At 43.2% G+C, this 22305-nt stretch overlaps 1 protein-coding gene across 3 annotated transcripts in view; it reads left to right on the forward strand.

Annotated features, from left to right (window-relative positions):
* The window catches only part of TOM1L2 (target of myb1 like 2 membrane trafficking protein), a 58938-nt gene that overhangs the window by 27180 nt on the left and 9453 nt on the right, over positions 1-22305 (forward strand). For 2 of the 3 annotated variants that reach the window (XM_075768138.1, XM_075768139.1), the window contains exons 5-12: positions 481-615; positions 1604-1762; positions 2537-2653; positions 5329-5462; positions 7923-7971; positions 8759-8882; positions 9981-10098; positions 12033-12108. In XM_075768138.1, coding sequence (XP_075624253.1) covers positions 481-615; positions 1604-1762; positions 2537-2653; positions 5329-5462; positions 7923-7971; positions 8759-8882; positions 9981-10098; positions 12033-12108 — 912 coding nt within the window. Of the gene's footprint in view, positions 1-480; positions 616-1603; positions 1763-2536; positions 2654-5328; positions 5463-7922; positions 7972-8758; positions 8883-9980; positions 10099-12032; positions 12109-15271; positions 15338-22305 lie in introns of all 3 variants that reach the window. The other variant, XM_075768137.1, reaches the window with a different exon arrangement.

The raw sequence follows: 22305 nt of genomic DNA on the forward strand, positions 1-22305 counted from the left end.
ACCAAAGAAAACTTGACAGCTGTGTTTTTTCTTTGACAATAAATGAGGGTGTTTCACAACGTAATTGAGGTTACCTAAGATTATTGTATGATTTTATGAATTTTGCTTAGATCAATTTAATCTTTCACACAGACTTTTTTTGGTGGGTCATTGGCTATAGAATATGCAAGAAAAGATCAGCATGCAATCAGTACTAAGTAGAGGAGATTGGAAGAGGCTTTCATTTGCATTGACAGATTTTGATGATGTCAGGGGCTAGACATAGCTACTGGGTACTGAGTTCTTGTCTATTTTATATTTGAATAAAATGTGTACGTGATTGTCTTAATAATATTTGCAGGATCTTTTAGACCAGGTCTAATGATTACAACTTCTCTTTAAAGTTGAAATACATGAGAACATTGGTAGTCAGTATCTCAGGTCAGGGTAGAGCTGGAACTTTGTTTGGAAGGTTTATAGGTAATCCCTCATGTTTTCTAGGCTTGGGCCGATGCCTTTCGAAGTAGCCCTGATTTAACTGGAGTAGTGCATATTTATGAAGAACTAAAGAGGAAAGGCATAGAGTTTCCCATGGCAGATCTTGATGCTCTGTCTCCAATCCACACACCACAGAGGGTAAGCTGCAGCATTGCAATTCCAGGGTTTTTTTTCTCGAGATGTCTAAACAGTGGGGTAAGTACTCTTCATTCCTCTCCCATTTCTCTGAATTTGGCTCATTTTCTCACTCCTGGAAGGACTTTTTCAATAGTGAAAGGGCATGTAGGAGAAGCATAATGCAGCTATGTTTGACATGCTGATAAGCTAATGGAGTCTTCTCCTTTGAGTCAAACATCAATCTGAGAAGAAAAAAGAGTTTGGAGGAGTTTTGTACACTTGTCTTGTACCACAAAGCCACCAGACAAATGCAACTAATTTGTTCAGAGAGAGTCCAGCAGGATATATGATTGAAATTTACTTCTTTTTCTCAAAAGTATGGTTATTTCTTTTGGTGATAACCCTGAACCAAGGTCTGCCTGTTTTTTAAAGGTGTACAGGGTCTGAATCTCTCACTGATTTCATGGTAATATGAGTTCTTTATACCTTTGAAAAGTTAGATCTGTAAAGTTGACAGAACTGCTGCTAGGAAGTAACTTAATGATCACAGATGTTCTGATTATTCACTCTGAAAAATTAAGTTAATGAATCTTTGAAGTGGTAAATGCAAGTGATCAAGGACTAAAAGATTACAATTCTTGTGTCAAGATTAATTAAATCCAATATATGTGTATCACATCATTTTTTTGTAAACCTGCAACTTAATTCCTTGTTTAAAATAATTTATATTTTTTTATCTTTGGCTCTTGGGGTTTTTTTTGCTTCTCACCTTTCTTGTAAAGGTAAATTGGCCTAAATGCTTGTGGGTTGGGTCAAAAGATAGGGGCATGCATTTTTGTTGCAGCTGTCTGTCTGTGGGCTGGTCTGCCAGTCTGTTCTCATAACTACACTGACCTTTTCCACAAGGTGCAATTATGTTCTATATTTGAGCGTATTTGGCCTGAGGTTGCTGACAAAGCAAGTGCTGTCACAATTCAGCTTTTGAACTCCTGTCTTTCTGATGTGGCAGAGTGTTCCTGAAGTTGATCCTGCAGCAAATATGCACAATTCACAGTCTCAGCAAAGGATGAGCACCAGTTCTTATTCTTCATCTTCTCCAACGGCGTATTCTGCTCCTCAGGCCCCAGCTCTGAATGTGACTGGTCCCATCACCGCTAATTCTGAACAGGTACTGGGATGGTGATTCTTTTGAGTGAGATGCTTTCAGCAGATCAAATGAGAAACCAATTCGCAGAGGAACTTTCATTTTAACTCTTTTGACTTTGATTGCCTCCTAGGTTTGGTTCTACTTAGTAATCTTTCCTCCTATTATACTGTAAAATCTAGGCTTTCAATTTGTATGTATGGCCTCCTAATGGCAGTAGTTAGGAAACCTCACGATGTGATATACCAGTCCACTCAGTGGTTGTGCAGTAGTTTAGCAGTTATTCTCATTAGCCCCCTCCTTTAAAGGCACAGAATGTCTTGCAGGTACAGGAAGTCTTGCTAACAGGGAGTTAAGTCTGCATCTGTAAGACCCTTGCAAATGCCCTAATATAGGATCTTCTTTTCTCTCTGCAAAAAGAGTAACTTCAGAGCCAAAGATCCTGCCCAAAATTTGTACATCTTTCCCCACACTTGAGTGAGGCATGCAAGGTGTACTGCAACCAAGGTCCAGTTTTAGCTGCTGTTTTCAATTGCTTCCCTTCCATATTAGCATAGCACATTTAGGATTGTGACAATAGCGAGCGGTTCTACAAAGTTATTTTCTCTTTCTGTTGCTTTTCTAAAATTCTCTCCTGGATAAGCTTTTTACGTTTACGTTTTTTTCCCTGCTAGAATGTGTGGAGCCTCAGATATCAAGTCAGACAGAAACAGAGGTATCACAAAGTCAGTTCTTGAAAATGATCTGCTTAAACCAACAGATTATGCAGTATTTTCCTGCCTTTTTACCCCAATTTAGATTGCCCGGCTGCGCAGTGAACTGGATATTGTTCGTGGGAATACAAAAGTGATGTCTGAAATGCTGACAGAAATGGTACCTGGACAAGAGGATTCCTCAGACCTTGAGTTACTCCAGGTAACAGTTTCCTAGCAAGTACAATTCTAATCCTTTCTGTCTCTGAGTTTCTCTGATAGGCTGGGTTTTGTTGTAGTTCTCTGCCTCGGTTTGCTTGTTTTACAAAATTAATGTGGGCTGTGCTTGACCCCTTTTAGTCTCATCACTTGATGTTCTTCATTTGTTAAAGCTTCCAGTGACAAGGATTTCCTAAGTTCCCTTGAAACTTATCCCGGTGCTTTCTTCTCCATGTAACTAGACATTTTTCCCAATGCTGAATATAAGGTGTCTTTTACCACAAAGCAGCTTAAAATTGTGATAGGCTCTGTAAGCCCTGAGCATTTCTGCTCCTTTTGCATCCTCTGTCATCACTCATACAGTGGCAAAACATTCCTGGTCGCTACACAAGAAAAAATCACTCCATCTGTCCAGCTGGGCTAAATATTGCCAAGGGTCTGTGGATTCTCTGCCACTCAGAATCCTATATATGAACTAACTCTCTTTCCAGAAGATGTGCTATAGCTTCTCCTGAATGTAGAGGCTTAAGGCAGGTACTCAGGCGAAGTTTCATGCTGTCCGGAGGGTTAGACTGGGTAATCAGAAGGGCTTTCTTTGCTGGAAAGTCTCAATCCAGTGCAGCGTTTATTATCTCAAAAGGGAAAACAGTTTTAGCTGAGCTCATGTCTCAGGCTTCATACCTGTTTCCCCAGGCCAGTGGTAGCAGGGTGCCCTTTTGCCTGAGGAAAGTAATACAGTACCACACGCAGCACGGATGAAGAATACTGTGATCTAGCATTCCAGCTGCTGCCCTTAACATGGTATTTGCCTTTTTAGAGCTTCAGAAATAGGCTTCTGTTGTGATCTTCCAGCAGGAAGGATGGGCTCCCACAGCAGTACATTTGGAGGAAGGCAGGGAATTGCTCTCTGTGATACATCAGAGTTTGAAATCCATCCAAAAACTGGTCTCTCCCATGCAGCGATATTGTATGTTTGTCTCAGAGCCATCATGGCAGCTGATGAGAGGCTTTGCAATAAAGAGCCTTTCAGTTACTGCCCGTCTGGGTCGGACTGCTCAGAACAAAAGAAGCTTCCAGGAAACCAAGACAGACCAAACCAGCGTAGAACAGTTTGCTTACATTCAGAAACAACTACTAACATCTTGACAGTGTAACCTTACAGCATAGCTTTAAGGTGAAAAGAACTTGATCATAAAATGGAGAGACAGCAACGATTCTTTATTCCAACTGGTTCCCTTCTTTGACTGCTGCATCCTAAATCTGAATCACAGAGCTGAGGAGAACCTGGTTTTGATCACAAAGGATGGTTAGTCTTTTGAAAGCTGCGAGCAGGGTGCTGCATGCAAGGACTCCTTGCTTTGAGGTTTATATAGCCCTCCTCCTTAAATAATTCCTGACATTTTCTCCAACAATCAAATGTAAACAGCTTGCTAGAGAGCCAGCTCTGAGCAGAATAGATAGGTACTGTCAGCCCTCTCGGAAAGGCAGCAAACAAACCTCTGAAATGTCACAATCTGCTTCTAAAGTGATGGGATCAAAACTGACATTGGAGAACACGTTCCTCAAGCTGTTAAGGCAGCTGGATTGCACTAGGTGAAATTTATCCAGAGCTTAGGATGTCAGACCAAGCAAGGAAAACAAACACATTTTTGCTTTCATCCTGAAGGTTGTGTACCAACAAGTCATCCTTGTTTAGTGCTGAATTTTTGCTGTGAAGTGGAGCTGGGGGGGTGGAAGATGACAGAGGGACATGCTTTAGTTGAAATGTCAGTGCTTATTGAAGTAAAACCGTGGGCCTAATCAGCGGCGCCATGCCATATGTCACGTTTCTTCTTGTAGTTCCTCCTCAACGTACCGGTTTTGACCTTTGCTCTTGAGGCCTTTCAGGAGTAAAGAATTCTGCTAAGTAATTGGTGATGGAAGAGATGTCCTCGAAGCACTAGAACGCCTGGTTTAGGCAAACTCAAATCTAGATTTCTTGGCATGAGAGACTTCTAAAATAAATGCCCTTACTCTGTATTCTTTAAAATTTTCTTCTGAAACTCCCCAGTGCCTTTTTGCTGTCTCTTGTCTGTGGACTTGCTCAGTTGAAGGGAACGTCTCTGTGTATAGTTCAGCACTGAAGTGTGTGTGGAGTGTTCATCTTTTTATGCTCCTACTCCTTGTTTTGTGTTCTCCCTCATGTTCTCAGTAGTTGGTAACTTCTGTGTCCTCCAACCCTTCTCTTCCTAGCACACACTTAGCTACTTGCGGTAGCCCTGATGAACTTTTTTCCGACACTTGTTCTACTATGTGCATCTTTTAGGTTTTAAGAATGATACTGCCAAAAAGAGCAGCTGAATTTTCCTTGAAAGTTCTTTTCTGGAAAGCTGTTGTATTAATATGTTTTATTCTTAAAACAAATCACTAAAATAGAGATATTTATTTTCTGAAGTGCTCAGAGTTAAAGAAGAATCAGGATGTTGAATTGTAAATAGGCTCTCAAGGTTTTATGCCATCGTCTCTTGAAGGGCATGTTTGATTAGATGTGCTTTTGGGTGACATTTAATCATGCAAAGATAGACTTGTCTTAGTGTTTCTCAGCTGGGGGATATGTTTGGCTGTGAACAGAGCTCGACTAAATCTACTCACTGCTAGCTGCTTATCAGAATGTGTGTGTGTACAATGCATTTCTCCTAGGAACTGAACCGAACCTGTAGAGCTATGCAGCAGAGAATTGTGGAGCTTATCTCACGAGTGTCCAATGAAGAAGTCACAGAGGAACTGCTGCATGTGAATGATGATTTAAATAATGTCTTCCTCAGATATGAAAGGTGGGGCAGCTTTTCCATCAACTATTTACATTCGTTCTGGGTTTTCACTTAAGTGTGAATAGGTCAGTTGACAAGAGCTGGCCATCTGGGCCAATGGTCCAACATAACAAAATGCAGAGAAACAAACCACAGAAAGCATTTACAAAATCTCTTTTTTGTGATGTTTCTGTTTCCATTGTTTCCTTTAATACTATGATTTATTTGTTTTTTGTCCTAGCCCTTAAATTTTTGTGGGGCATATCTATAGGATGCAGGGTAACCGTGTGCAAAACTCTGAACTAGCAGAGACTTGAGTCTGCAAGTCCCAGTTTTGCGGTGCTGTACAGATGTAAGGACTTGGGAATGAAAATAGCACAGCCACGGTTGCTAGTTCCACTTGCTAGCTTGGGTTCTGCACAAATGCTTGTGCTGCTTCATGGCTTAGGGAGGCTCCTGTGAGCTCTCGCTGTCTTCTCCTCTCTGAGCTTTCTAGTTCCAGTACTGGTGCAAGGGGAGCTGCCTCAGGTGGGCACGACCTTCATGCATGTAAGAGTTTTGTTTTTAAGTAACACTTAAAATCTTGAACAAAGCCTGTCTTGCACAGAGCTGAGGATTTGAAGAGTTTCTGCGGGAATCATCCCCAGGGGTGGGACTTGGGTCATAGGACTTTCAACATGTTAGACAAAGGCGCTGTCAGCCACATCTGCTGCAGTAGGTGACACGTGATACAGCAGTCTTGGGAAAGTTTAATCTTCCCCTTAATGACAGGCCTGAGGAGTGAGGCACTAAAGAGTACCCTTTGTTCCTTACTCTTAGCACAGGGCTTTGTTTCTCAAGCCTTTAAAAATAAATTAGACTCTAGATCTGTGAATCTGTGCTGTCACGGCAAAAGCTGGAAATAAAACTCAATGGCCTCAATTTTTGTCTTTGATTTAGTCGTTCAGAGGAGATTGGGGCAAACTTTGAGACAAATCCTGGCTTTTTATGTGAAATGGTATGCATTTCATGCATGAGCATGATTCTACAAGTGACAGAATGTAACTGTCACTAAGGCTCAGTCTGGGCACCCTTAATTTTTTTTCTATTTTCCCCCATCTGCGACTTTGCTGACTGGAGCTAATGTATTTGTAGTCATTGTACACTGAAAGGTGAGCTGAGTGATGTTAGTAAGCTACTTGCGGTAGAATAGCTGCACTGATCTGAGCATTTCAATAAACTCCAGTTCCTCCTCTGCTATTCCAAAAACTCCACGTTGATCGTGCTGATTTCTAGTATGGGTACCGAGCTCTGTCAGTGACTCAAGCAGGAGCTCTGGCCGTCGCTGTGAAGCTTTGGATGTATACAAACGTGTGGTTCATAAGCCTTTCGGTGAGAAATAGGAGGTGAGAGGTGTCTTAGGTTTCCAGCTAAGGGAGCTGGATTTCCAGTAATAGTAGACACCCACAGTTTCCTAAAATTGAAATTTGGGGCTGAATTTGGTTTTGCTGCCTTTTAAGTCTGCATTTTCCTCTGTAACATTAAGAAAAAACATTTTAGTTTTGCTTGAGATTCCCTGTTGTATTTTGTCCATCTGGGAGAAAACCCACAGGATTCTATGAATATTATGGGGTTTTTACTGAAAAGAGAGGTTACATGTGAAACTGCTTTTAAATGAGGAAAAACTCTAACCTCAGAGAAATCATGATGCTTTTTCTGGTAAGGAAGTAGATCAGACTGGCCTCAGACAGGCCTTGGGAGGAGGTAGTTCCTCCTGCTTTTCTGAGTTCATGAAAGCTGGGTTTATGTTTGCAGCCCCAGATGCACAGCTGGTTGGGGAAGGAGTAGAGAAAAGACCAGATCTGACTAGCCCAACTTCTTTCCCTAAGAAGTATGAGGATTTTTATCCAACATTATTACTTTTCATTCTTGGAAAGTACCAACCTACTTAAACATAGGCTCTCACAATCTTTGAGCTGACCCAGAATGTTTTAAGAAATGAATCTCCTAATCATTGTTTCTCTTGCCATGCGCTGCCTGGGTAGGGCTGTGCTAGCATGCATATGGCTTCTAATTTACATGTATTGCGGCAAGAGGGAGCTGTTAAGGGGGAGTAAGACTTGCTGCGGTGCTCAGCTTATTTAGCTGGGAGCATCAATCTTGCTGCAGTTCCGCCTGTCCCTTGGCTCACGGAATAGTCTATCACAAAGCACTTAATGAAAAAAACCAAACCCAAAGATAAATCCTACGGTGTTTTTCAGGCATGTATATTCTGCAAGATCAGATTAGTCAATATCCAGATTTGCCAAGAATGCAACTTCTGTCACTATCCTCCCTTTGTCCTGGCTTGGAGTTAAAGCTTTCAGGGTTCCCCCTTGAGCCAACAAACACTAAGTTCAGTGGCAAGCATGTCATGACTTTGTTATAAACTTGTGTCTTTCATTGTTTATTGTTGGCTTTGATAGTCCATGTTGGTTTTGTTTGTTTTGTTTTTTTTCTAAACAGATTTGAACGATACAGATCGGGACGTTCAACACAAAATGCCAGCAATGGAGTAAGTACCCACCTCCATTTATTGTATCAGCACCTACACCTTACTCGCCATGCTGATATCACTACTGTCAGACTTTTTAATCTGTCCAGCCCCATGTCCCACCTGTAGTGGCTAACAGTGGAGACCAAGAAGAGACCATAAGAATGTGGCAAACCTCAAGTGTCAACTTTTAGCTCAGAAAGACACTACACTAAAACATCTCTGTGTTTACAATCCCTGGTGGATTTTCTTTCCTCTATTAACTTTTTTGATTGCTTTTGAGTCCATGCAGACTTTGGCATTCACAATGTCCTTAAGCAGTGAGTTCCATGGTTTCACTACACGTTTTTACATATTTATGTGAGTATGTATATGTAATAAATATTTTGTTTACATTTGAACAAGTCAATGATTTTTATTTGATCCACCTAATTCTTCTTCACTGTGTCTTACAATACGTCTATTCAGATTCATTTTCTTCATGCCACTCGTAACTTTAGGAACCTCTCTCATCTCCTTTTTTAGCAGCCCCTTTCCAAGCTGAAGATTTACAGTTCTAATTATTCTTTCCATGACAAATATTTTGTAGTTGGTTTATAGTGTTCAAGATCTGAGTTCATGAGGTTTTTTGGTGGCTGACCCTTTTTATTGTGTACTCATCACCAAAGTATCCAAGAGTCTGGTCCATTTGGCAGTATGCAAGAGAGATCTTTTGAGGAAGCGCCCATTATTGTTTGGTGTTCAGTGTTGCCCTGCAAGAACAAATCTCTGGCATATGTAACTTGTTGTGGTTTTTGTGTCCCAACAGGTACTGAATGAGGTGACAGAAGATAACTTAATAGATTTGGGTCCTGGCTCTCCAGCTGTAGTGAGCCCAATGGTCGGAAACTCAGCACCCCCGTCTTCACTTTCTTCACAGCTTGCAGGGCTTGGTGAGTACCTGATCTAAACAGTGCTGATGAACATGAGGCTGCAATGCATGGACTTTTTCAAGCCTGACCAGTCTGTGGGTCTTGAACAGCATGCAGGGGCTGCTAGGCAATCCAGGTATCTGATTGTGGGAGCAAGTCTGAGTGGTTGCTGAGGTCCCTGTGACCAACCTGAATACCTAGTACAAACTCTTAATGCAGTGGGCTGTTGGGATTTATGAGGACCCGTTTTTCACTTGTGGGTCAGGGAGTTTCTGCTCCCTTTGGCTCTCCACTGCCTGATTAATGTTGCCATGTACCCTTCGGAAGGTTTGGGTACGTGGCTTACAAGATTAAGAAGGCTTTCCCACTCCCCTGCACTGTAGCAATCTGTAATTGGGAACCAGGCTGGCAGTGAAGGAGGGATTTGTAGACCAAAGGGGAGAGTGAAGAAAAGGATGCAGGTTCTCGTTCATGGTAAAACTTGTGCAACTACTTTTATTTCTGCTTAGGTATAACACTCCATGAAATCAGTCTGGTCGATGTTCTTGATTCCCCTTCTACAAATAATATTTTAAATCTTTGGATGAAAGGTTTTATGAAATTGTTAGGTGGTTTCCATTAAATCAAACCAAAGATTGCTTGATAGGATCACTTGATTTGACTGAAGGTTCTCCACCTCTTTCAGCTCTGCACCAATATCGTATCACTTGACTGTAAAACCAACAGTTTCAAATCAATAGTTGAGCGACAACATTGTGGAGAAGGCTAGTATCCATGTCCAAAATTTTGGGCCAAGTTAGCGAATAGTAAATATCTCAGGATGAGATTGGCAGCAGGTGCACACCAGTTCCCAAATGCTGGCTTCTCGATGAGGAATACTTATGGTGTGGTGCTTCCAGGAGGAATAAGGCTATCTCTACATTTGTCCTTTAAGAAATGCATGATTAGCAGCCTCCAGCCTCTTCTGAACAGAATTGTGCTCAGTGCTACAACTGTTAATTAGATGATATCTGCAGATGTCCTGCATTGTTAATGACTTCCTCCGTAACCTACATAGTCAAAGCAGTGGTGCTTGCATATGGTTAGCAATTGATTTGCTTTTTTTGCCTCTGGTTGCAGACTTGGGTACAAACAGCGTCAGTGGCACACTCAGCTCTCTACAACACTGTAATCCTCGTGATGACTTCGACATGTTTGCACAGACAAGAGGCAGTTCCTTGGCTGAGCAGCGAAAGAAGTATGTTGGCGTTTGTCTTTAGCGCTGTTTGAGTCACGGCACTGCTGTTTTCAAAGGGCATAAATCTGAAACTTCTTGACTTCATTCCAGACTAAAAAAAGTAGTTTTGATGTATGTTTTTGTGCTTTTAATCCAATCCCTATCCTGTTGGTCATTATTAGTATGAGCAAGTGGAGAAGTTCCTGCTGCTGGGCAGAGCAGATTGGCTGAGTAATTTCATTTGACTGTCTTAGTTAATGAGGTCTCTGGAAACTTGGAAATGAACTTGCCTTTACTTCTGCAGTTGCTTCCCCTTGTAACGGCTTCTCATCCCGTTCACCTGACCAGTGCATGAGATACAGGAGCATAAGGGTCCTTCACCTGAAGGTGATGGATATACTTTGGTGACTGAATTACTGTCATCAAGGGCTTGGAAACAGAATTACCATCGAGTTAAACTCTTCCTTTGGCCCAGCAGTCAAACTCTCACAGGCTGTCAAGGCAGTGTAGCTTGCCCAGCTGCCATGCTATCCCTAATTTGTTTATATGCATAGGGCTTGCCTCTTTAGAGCTGCAAATCTGGCACTTTAAAGGGCATTTAACAGGTCCAATTATTTTAATGTAAAATAAATCTATGCAATTATTAAGAAATCTTTTGATCCCTGTCAAGTGAGATTCAGTAAAAGACACACTCAGGTAATTTTTCTTCTATATATTATTTCTTGCCTCCTTCTGGATTCACGTTCTAGAGGATGTAGTGGCTACCAGCAGTCAGAACATCATCAATATCTTGTCTCAAACTAAGAAATGTTGTTAAATAGTTTAGCTCAGACCTTAACAGATTATCAAAAATTTACCAGCTCTGGAGGACTTGAGGCAGCGAATTTATTATGATCTTTTATTTGCAGTCATCAGTGTAGCTATTGGTACTGCCTCAGCTGTAGTATCAATGTTGAGAAGATGTGCTCTACTGTAGAGGCGTACATTACCACTGGAGATTTCAGGCTGAGAGCCCTAATGTATAGTCAGAAGGAGATGCATTGCAGGGAGATCTAATGGAGGTCCCTCTGTCTCTTGTGCTAAATGAAGTGTGAAACTAGTCTTCCCACACTGCACCTCTATCTTCTTCTGTGAGCTAATGGAACAAGGAGCACACATTGGTCCATGATTTCACAAGGGAGGATTGCTATATCTTCCTTGGATTGTAGACTGTATAAATGGAGCAGCAGTAAAGATGTGAGTGTGACTTGCAGTGGTGTGTGGGTGAGAGCCTCTGGATGCTGTGCTTAGCACCTGGGAGAAGCCAGCACACTGGAGGGGAAAGAGCTCCTGCGCAGACATGCGGCTCCTCCCAGGGGCTGATTTATGGGCAGGTGTTGGCGTCTGCTTCAGCTCAAGGTTCACCACTCCGCTCTGAGAACTGATGCTATTGCCTCTGTTACCTGACTGCTACATGTCCTTTTTGCATAGCAATTTAAGAAGCTTTTTAAAAATCCAACCTCTGTAAATGGTGCACTGCTTTGTATCCTTCACTATAGTTGCTAGTTGCGTTTCATCTGGCTTTGAGTCTCTCTCTGTCTTCCCCCATGCATGCGTCAAGTTCAGGCTTCCAAATGTCATCTTCAAAGCTTTGCAAAACATAATCTGTAATCAGGCCTCTTTTCATAGTCCCCTGCTAGCTCTTGGACACGCTTATGGTGCCACATAATCTATTTGCCTACCTTTCATAATGCCAGTCTTACTCTTTTTATTTCAACATGCTTACTGAAACTGATGGATAGTCTTTATACAGAGCACATTCCTCTTCTTGGAATGCACTTAGTACACTTGAAGTCTTGTTAAGAAAAGGAGTGTGCTTTCTGATTTCCAGGGGAGTAAATCAGAGTAGCAAGTGTGTTCTGCATGGGTGACTGCTGGACTTTCTTCTAGTTCTGTGGTTTGTTCCTGTCTTTCAGTGTGACGTATGAGGATCCACAGGCTGTCAAAGGACTAGCGTCTGCCCTGGATGTTCGAAAACAGAACACAGGAGGGGTAGGTTGTTGCTCTGCGTTTTGTTATCTGAAGCCGTGTGTGGAATCCAAGCTGTAGGCAGATGCTTTGACCAAGACTTCTCATTCTGTATTCCAGTGACATGCTAGTACTGGCTATTTTGAAATGGATATCTAGGAGCAAGTACTTGCTCAGTAATGATCTCTAAAGAGCTGCTACTTAGCACACCAGCCTAAAAGACTTCAAAATCATAGTGGGTAATTTCTCCTGTGTTCTTGCAGCTTGCCTGGGGGGTCCAGCACTTTGACTGGAATCACTGCTGAAAAGAATAAGTAGGGAACATCCTGTGAACACTGGTGTGCATTTGTTTGGTTTGGTTTCGGTTATGAAACTTGTAGTCTTAATCTCTTAGACTTTGCTGTAAGTGCATGGATACACGAGCAAGTTACAGTGAGCCAAATTATGGAGACTTTTAATGCTTCACATGCCTTGCTCTAACTGCCCTTGCATGCAGTCTGTTCTGTGTGTCCCAGGGCAGGGTCCTGCTATCTTGTGTGGGCAGAAGAGGCCCACGTGCTGTCACCTCACAGCAGCTGATGCGAGAAACGTGTTTGAGAGAGTGAGCTTGGCCAGCTTTGTCGGCCTACCTTGGTGAAGGCAGAAGTGAAAAGAGCTTTCAGATCATCCCTCGACCCCTTTCTACCACCCTGCTTTTTAAAACTGCCCTGCTCTTTTGTACTCAGCTGTGTGCAAGTTTTTTAGATGACAGAGCAAGTTCAGAGCCTTTTCCTAGGTCTAATTTTGGTCTGTGCTGACCACTAGGGAGCATGGCAGAGCCAGTGTAGCATGGGAGAGCCAGTGCAGCATGCACACGCCTCCCTCCGTGGAGAATTGCCTCCCCATGCCTTGGCTGATCCCGCCCTGGTTCTTTCATAAGTTGAAATGGGAGTGTTCAGGGCAGCTGGCATGCCTGGCAGCTTGTGCTTTGAGCCAGGGGGAATTTGCGTTTGGAGCCAGCTGGGGTCAAATCACAGCTGCCTGCCTGCCTGGGCCACAGTTCAGTGGTAGCAGGGCTTCAGCAATGATTTCCTATGGAGCATCCCCCCACCCCACAAATCTATCTGCTTGTTCTTGTCCCTGTCCTCCTGCAAAAAGGGGAAATTATAACCCAGGTCATCCCTCTGACCAGTTTCAAGCTCAGCCTCACAAAAAACTCTTGCCAACAGTACTGAGGGAAAAGGGGGAAGCACAGGGAGACAGGGCAGAACTGCATTAGGGGGTGAGGGAGGAATTCCTGAAGCCAGTGTGACAGCCCAAGCCCCCAGTATCACTGACCTGTGTTATTGGCAGGACCTGGGAAAGGATTTGAGATTCTGCTCTTTGTTCCTGGCTAACCAAACACAAGTGGCTTGCATTTAGCTACTGGTCAAGGGGGCTGTATTCTCCATGTGGCCATGGGGTCATGTCCTTATTTATTAACACTTGTTCTCAGCCAATTCTGCTTGAGGCACCAATGCGACGTGTCATTCACACCAGCGTAGCTTGTGCTCTGTCCGATGTGTTGTCAGTTCAAAGGGCTGTGTCTGAGCTAATCTGACAGTCAAAATTTTGGGGGCAAACGCTTTATGGGTTGTGGAACTTTGGGCTCTGAGATGTTGTAGAGACTTTCTGCCTGTTTTCAAAGGTCCTGATGACTGTATCATATAATCAGAATAGCTTGTTTTGAAATGCAGTCTTTTGGTAATTGGTAAACACTACTTTTTGTCAAGTGTTGTGAGGCTTCTGGGTGTCTCTTCTTAAAGGAAATAAAAATTAAACTCTACTAAAGTTACCAGCCCTAGCATGTGTAGGAAAAAACTGGCAGTGCTCAGTAAATGAAAGACATGCGTTAATTTGGGTAGAGAGCTAATTTAAGAACAGCTCTAGGGAGGAGCCAAAAGCTTCGCAACACATTCTTCACACACGTCTTGTTCCAGCACAGTTGTCCAGTGGTAAAATTCAGCACATCCGACGTTTCTAATGTAGTCATTCTCAGAATGGTCTGTGGAGAGATGGCTGGTCACGTGGCATTAGCTGTCTTTTAATATGATTTAGCAGCTGGAAACAAGATGAGCTAAAAATATACTGTTTTCTTAATATTGCTTTTCCATGTTGGGAATTGCTTTTGTTGCCACAGAGTTGTTGCATGATCACAACTGGGAGGAGAGGTGTCCAAGAAACAATTCTCTAGTGTTACACAGACAGTAGATGAAGTTGGAGTGATTTCCCCTTTTTTTTCTCAACACAAATACTGAAATGAGACATAAAAGATTACAGCTGATTCTCAATTATCTGTGGTAATGGGGACAGGAGAGGTATCCCACGTATGTGGGTATCTGAGTGGAGGAACATAAACATGCCAGTTGTTCTCTGCTGAGCTAACCCAGTTCTGGCTGGAACCACTCTGCTCTGCCCGTCCCGAGCAAGCTTCTCCAGAGCTAGAGATTACTCTGCATCCAGGCCCTGGCTCAGGGATGAGCTGCTGAAGGGCCAGAAGCCATCTTGAGAGTCTTTGCATTGCTGTGCCATTTAGTCTGCAGCCTGCACAGAGGGAACTGGATGCATCAGCGGTCCTTTTAACCTCTGCCGCTCTTAGAGAGGGGCAGTTTGAAAGACTGCCAGAACACTGCAGCAAACTGTGATTACTTACCCTCCTGCTCAACCTTATCGTTAGAGCTGTCGTACTGTTAGAGTTTAAGGCAGAGTCTGTCTGCTGAGATCAAGGAGGTAAGTGGGGTGTGCTGCAACTAACAGTTTTATAAACAAGGGAAACTCCACGGTGCGTAATACTAGTGTTTCCAGTAAAGTCTGACTGATTTTATTGCATTGTATAGCCTATACTTTTTCTTCTAAGAAGATGATAAACAACAGCCTCACTACTAGTCAATGATTATTTTATTTTTATTTTTTTTAATATCAGCATGGAGGAAGTGCTAAAATTCTGTGAACTGTCTGTAGGAAGTGCAGAGGTCGGGGTGAGGTCTGTCCCTCCACAGACAGAGCTGACAGGCAGCAGAGGGGATGCAGCTGCTGCCAGAAGCTACCACAGGCAACTCTGTGTGTATGTGTGTGTATGTGAAGTTTTTAACTTGCTGCTGTTATATTACTTTATCATGGGTTGTTGCTGTGGTTTCTCTCTTTATGGACCTTTCTGTTCTCAACACAGAGGAGAGGTAAAGGTGGGAACTCAGACATGGAGCCCATAGACAAGTGGCTAATTACACAAGGAATGGTGAGGACTTCACCAGTGAAGCAATTCTTACTGCCCACCCCAGTCCCTTTACCTAGAATAACCATCCTCCATTCACCTCTCGTCCTGCCCTACTGAACCACTTGAAATCAGACAGTACAAGGAGTTTTATTTCCCACCTACATCATTACCTGGGGCAAAGGGAAATATTTGCACCAATTTCTGGTTTATACAGCACAAAGGCCTGTAACCAACTGAATCATTTGTAGGATCCCACATTACCTTCAGAAGAGGCCTGGGGATCCAATTTGTTCCTTCTACTGTCTTGATTTATTTATGCAGTATCCACTTTTCGAGGGATAAACACAAGTCTCATGGATCTTGTTCGTATAGAGGACACTTTCTGCATGTCTTTAAAGCAGCCTCTTCTGGTAGTGCTTAACTTTGTGGTCTGGAACATACAGAACTTGTAGGATCATACCTAACTGAATTGACTAATGTAGGGATAGTTCTGTATGAAAGGAAGGGAATGGGAGAACTGCTACCCAGGTTGACATCTTCCACCCCAGTCAGGGAATTACACTGGCATTAGGATTCAGACTCTGAAAGGTACAATAGTGTTTCTGGCTTTAAGGATTTAATTCCCGTGTCTAGTGATGCCAGTGCTCTGATAAAACCAAGCTTCTGAAGATCACTGAATCTTTGCACATTTTGACCTTGTTTGAAGTTGTCCTTCATCAACATGCTTGCAAAGAGAAGTTCAAAAGCCTGCTTTAAGTGCAGAAGTCAGAGGTAGGTAAAAAAAAAACCCTCAGCTGTGCCTTAAAGCCAAGTTCTAAGACCAATTTTGTATTTTTGGATGATGTAATCCATCACTTTAAGTGTTTGAGATTAGCACCAATAATGTGACCTAACTGTACAAAGTCCTTTGTAGGAGTCCTGACTGCAGCTGAGTTCAGAAAGGTGCAGTGCAGAATTCCCTTTGGGCTGGGGTGTGCTTGCAGTGCCGTGTGTGGGGCTCTGCATCAGGAGGCCCGTGGAATGGGAACGCCTCACTCCGGGGAGAGCCTGGAATATCCCAGACAAAGCCTCTCAGTGCTTAAAAAGAGAAACATCCCAGGGAGTTTAAGGTTGAGAAGATCCAGAGTGTGCAATATCAGAGTGCTCCAACTCTGTGAAACACTTTGCATTTCTTCTTCTAGACTTAGGGCTAATACAGATTATTTCTGAGGGCCAGCTTGTGAATTTGTCAGAAGTTGGCATGGCTGGTGCATGCACAGTGATTGGAAACGTGCATATACACGGTTGTACCTACCTGCTCGTGCAAGCACCCAGAAGCAGTTCCGAGCCTGCTAGCACACATGGCTAAGCCCAGCTGTACGTGCCTGTCCTTGGGAGCCAGTTTCATTTCAGTGCTTCTCAGTGACCCACAGCTTGTAACATGAGAGTGAAAAGCCGTAAAGTGAGCAGTGCTTGCTTTGCCTCTGGTACTGTTGACTGTGGTTCACAGAGGCTCTTGCTGTTCGGTGGCTCTGTTGCAGCCAGAGATGTACTACGCCACTGTTAGATGTTCATCCATAATGAATAATCCAGTGATTGGGTTAGTTCCTCTTCTTTGCCTTTCCACTGTTTACAGGAGCAGGGAAGCATGAAATCAGCACCCCTGCTGTTCACACCACTCACACCACTGCTTTATTAAAAAAACAAACACAATATTCGTTCATTGGCTTGTGGTTATTCAGTCTGGAAAAAGGATACTGCAGCATTCATGGAGACGTACGGATTTGGGGAGGGAAGGGGGATCTGGCTGTCCAGCCAGTTGCTGCTCTTACAAGCCTGTCACCTTGTTTGTATGCTAAATATGAGAGAGAAATACCTAAAATAAAACTTAACTAATCATTAACTCCGTTTCTCTCTTAACTGGCTGTAGTTCTTAACCATATTTATTAACATGACTTCGTAGCACTTGCAATACCAGTGGAATAACTAGCATCCCGGGTATGAATTTGATGTGCACATTCTTTGGTAACTTCTTGCACTTTTGAGATAGGGGGGAAAGAGAGGTGAGCTGACATTGCCATTACCTGTGCCTGTACAACACTGAGACTGCTGAAAGGGTGTTCTCCATCTACCAGAGTGGTATTCACGTCCCCTATGCCCTGATGTTCTTTCCAAATTGTGATATGTTTAAGCTTAGGGTTAAGTTCTTCCCACTCCATTTCTGTGCATCCCGGTTCACCGACACACCTTTGCAGAGGGAGGCTCATTCAGGGCTCCGCATGTACTCTTCCCGTGAATTTGGCAGCATTGTTTCTGTTTCAGCTTAATCTACAGCTCAGTTCTGCTGGCGAGGTGATGCCAGGACCATGGATACACAAACCACACCTTTATCCATTCCAGCTATGCCTACGAAACTTAAGATGGGCAAAATTATACCTACAGAAAATGTTCTTGGTTTAATCATGGCTGAGGGATGTTAGCTGAGCTGTTCCAGTACCAGCTCTGTTTGCAGTGTAAGGTCTGAGTTCTTACAAGTTAGGCCACGCCGGTGTCGTACAGGGCTCTGTATGAGCAGCTCCTAGGCAGTCTTTAGCGTAACGCCACCACGTTTTAGTGCAGGTAGTTCCAGTTCATGAGTTTGGGTAGCTATTGAGATTTGCATTGATATATTCGAGAGAATAATCTGTCACCCCACTCACATGCCGAATGGATATTTGTTACGAAGGTGAGAAGCAGGTGTTGCTTAAGCCACCACAGCAGGACATTTGGGACAGTGGCAGGGGAAGAATGAAACTGCACCAGAATTCACAGAAAGTGATATGAACAGCTTTGAGCATTGCATCCTGACCACCAGCAGCATGCCTGGCTCGAGAGGAAATTCCTCTCTGTAGTAAAGATACGTAAGTAAAGATTAAATGAGACCTTCACTAAGATGTTGTTAATTAGTAAAAGTGGGATGCCACTCTGTATGCCTTCAATAGAGAGATAGGATCTAAGATGTGGAAATCACTTAGGTAACGTAACACTGTTGAAATACGTCATCTTCGTGGAGACTAAAGTACTTGAATTGTGGACAAACTGAGAAATAAATGTGTGAAGATCTGATTTCTTCTGTGTGGTGGGACCCCTCTCCCTTTTGAAGGCAAGCAGGCATGTTCCCTTGTTCTGAAGACCACATGGGCTGCATTACCTGTCCAGCCATGGCATTTTACGGAGCACTCTACAAGGACAATGTGATACCCCATGTGAACGAAGGCTTTCACTGTCTGGACATGTCTATCAGATCCAGATTGTCTGGTTGTTGTACGGGCACAACAGGCTGTGTTGGGGAACATTCTGCACCTGAGCTCTTGCCTTGTCTGGCTATGCGATGTGTAAACACAGTTACAAGTAATCAAGTAGCTAATTAAATCCTTACATGTAAAGTTAAACATGTTCTAATATTGAGACCAGGCAGCTATTTCAAGATCACAACAGCTTTAAATAGATGGTAAGACTGTAGTAGTAAGACTGGAGTAGACTGCGAGCGTACATCTTGGCTCTCTAGTTCTGCCACTGTAGGAATGATAGACCTTTCATTATTATTGCTAACTAACGGGGGGAGTGAATAGCAGCTAACCAAGTATTGGTGTCAGCTTTGTTGAACACCTAGAAAGGAGTGGAATTAACTAAGCTTCTACAAGACAGTAGTCTAGCAACAATTAGCATGAACCTTGTTAAACATTTTAAGAACATTAATGAGCTCACCTAGAGACCTGAATTGTCATTTCATACCTGCTTCTTTTCCAGTGGGATCATTTTTAATAGAAATAAAATGTGACGATAATAACCTCAAACTGTCTTTTTAAGGGTAGAATATTGGATTTTATGACTTCTGAGGAAATATATTGGCAATACTCTTTGGCTTTTGATTGCTAGTGAGAACACCAACACAATCTAACTTAGATAAGTATGAACTTGAATTCCAGGTTCCTGTGGGCTTTGTGGGATTGAACGCTCACTTTTGTTCTCCCAGCCCTCCTCTTCCATTTCCCTTTCAGGACTGTTGAGATGATCCCGTTTGTAGGATTTTTCCAAAGACTAAATGACAAAGGAATTTGAACAATGAGTCCAACTTTTAATTAAAGCCAGTTACTTAAAGTACCCAAAAATATTTTGTGACTTAATTTCCGTTTACTTTGAGTATAGACTTTTAAAAAAGAAATCACAATATCGTTATAAAAACAGCTCTTGCGGCCAACACTGACTATCTGGGGAGCTGTCTTGCCAAGCCTGAGAGCTTCACTAGACCGTGTATGTTTGCATAATCAAAGTATTAACAAGATGGTATCCCATGCTGGAGCCATTTCCATGTAGTCTGCGGCTGCCACTGCTGTTTGTTCCCAGAAATTGTTGTCTTTTTTTAATGTGTAAACTAGCTAATTTATTTTTACATTGCTTCTGTTGTGTTTTAGGGGATTAGTCTTAACAAAACTCCCCTCCACATTTTTCAGTTTAGGGCTTCTGGAAGGCGTAGACTTGCCAAATACACAACTGACTGGCAAAAAATGAACTGTGTGTGGTCAGTTTCAAATGAAATATAAATGGTACAATGTTATAGTTAAAATATTTTAAAACTTCTGGTTACTCTTGAGCGTTCCCCCCCCCCCCCCCTTTATTCTTGAGCAAATTAAACCTGATACATTTAACCCATGTTTTATGGGGAAAATGGGGCTCAGAGTCTAAGGAAAGTAAATTGGAAGTTTGAGCAGGGAAGGAGCAATAGATACAAACCCTTGGCTCTTCTGTAAGTGTGCTGGAAGTTGGGGGAAGCTTTTTGAAAGGTCAGTGCTGAATAGCAAACGGCTGACATGCTCAAATGTTTATCTTGCAGCTCGCTCTGCTTCTTATATATGACCTGTAAGAAGTGTTCTTGCACTTCTGAGGTTTTTGTTTGTTTGTTATATAAAGTAGGTCTGTCTAAAAGTAGAATTTCTTTTTTTTCTTTTTTCTTTTTTTTTTTTTTTAATCTTGCAAAACACAACAGTGCAGACTCCTATACTGCTGAGCTGTTCTTTGAGGACTCCTGCAAACTCAAGAGCCCTACGATTCTCAGGAATCCATTGCTTGCTCAGTCATCTCTTGTGTTTTCAGGATAAGCAAGATTTGAATTGCTGGTCCTCCTAATACAGGGACTGCAGTACCACCATGCTTTTTAGAACAGCTGCTCTTATTTTATTCACAGAAAAGCGAAACCCTGCTATTTTCCTCCTCCCCTCTATACACATTTTCTTATCCTTAAAGAAATGTAAGTACCTTTCTGAGCTGCAATCTAGCCAACAGCTCTGAAGGCTACACCTTCCAAAGCATTATTTATTGTGTGCACTGTAAAGCAATACAGGAGAGCGACAGCAGTGAAACTTCTGCAGTAGGTTTTAGGTTGCTGTAGGCTGAATAAATTCATTGCTTTGTATCTCTGAAGCTAGTATTTTCCAAAGCTGTTAAACTAACAAGCCAGTCCTACAAGATGCAACTTGTCCTTTGGAAGGAACGTGTTGGAAGATGTCTACAGAGCCCTCCTCTCATTAATAGCCATCCGGGCCAGCTCGCAGTAGCTTCAACACACTGCGTTAGCGTTGTTTGTGCATGATTCAGCTCTCCATTGCAAATTAAAAAGGGGCAATTATCTTAAATCTGGTCCATTCCAAAGGAAACTGCAGGGACTTATTTTCTGTTTGGGATCTTCATATATTAGCTGAAAGCAAAATGACAGCTTGCACCTCTGACCCTTCTTGGATCTGTCATCTGCACTTTGTCCAGTAACTGCAGCGTTGGAGCCAAGCCATCTTCCCGGTGCCTGTCTTGGTGCAAGGTGCTGCAGTCATCCAACCTTTGGATCAAGCCCTAGATTTCCAGTCCTTTGACACGACTAACCCACTGTAGTAGACCTCACCTCAAGCAAGGGCTTAACTGATCTCCTGAGTGCAAAGGGCCACTTGATTAGAAGAAAAAATTCTTGAGAAGCTCTACTAAACAATGTCAGCCTGTGCTGCTGCCTTTGTAATCCAGTGTCTGTCTGTCTTCCTCCACTGGAAGTCCCTGAGAAAACTACATCTCCCAGCAATTTCATCTGCAAAGCCTTTGTCAGCTCTTCTTCCCATGAGAGGTTTCAGGCAAAGCTCCGGACAAGCCCTGACACCTTTTCTTCCTAGGAGAGCCTCTCCAGCACAAGGTCTCTTGCCTGCCAGCCCTGCTGCTCGGCTGCTGTGCTCTGGCCTGGAACCTGCGCGTCTGACATTGCTTTCCAAGTGTTTTTCAGGTTGTCCTTACAAGATCTATTGTGGTGTTTTCCTGTTTACTTCTGCAGCCCTCTGTTGTATTTAAGCAGCGTAGTTAAGTCAGGAAATTCTACACCTAATACGCAGCAATTTCCCTTCGCTGACCCAGTTGCCTGTAGCGCTTTGTGAAATAGCTGCACTTCAGCACCCGGCACGTTGCATCTGCGCTGCCTGTCGCAATCACATAGCATAACGTGAGCGGTTTTATCGCAGAGGAGAGGCAAACCTTCCCTGCCTTTTTGTTAAACCATCCGTGGAGGCCTGACGGGCAGGCTCCGATGAGTCTTGCTGCAGCACTGCAAGGCATTGTCGGCGCTGGAGCAGGAGGCAAGAGGAGCACATGCTGTGCTCTCCTCCTCTGCCTGCACCAGGAGCTGCTGCCCCATCCTCCTCCTCACCTTCACCTTTGAGCCTCTGCCCTTTGCACTGGCACACATTGGGTTCTGCCACTCCGCTGTGAGAGGGTCACCTTTGACAGAGGACTGGGGCCGGGGAGCCATGACGGTTTTACTTTAAACTGGTGTGACGAGGCTTGCCAAGGCTCGGTGGTGTGGTGGGAGGATCTGGAAGGAAACATGAGTGTGTACTCTTGGGCTCTGCCTCCACCTGCAGAGAAAATCAAATCGTTTTCATAGGAGTGTTGCCTGAAGACTTTGAGCCCCTCTTTTTGCTAACCCTTCACTGTGGCTAATG

This window comes from Balearica regulorum, chromosome 15 (assembly GCF_011004875.1).
Source record: "Balearica regulorum gibbericeps isolate bBalReg1 chromosome 15, bBalReg1.pri, whole genome shotgun sequence".
Lineage (NCBI taxonomy): Eukaryota > Metazoa > Chordata > Aves > Gruiformes > Gruidae > Balearica > Balearica regulorum.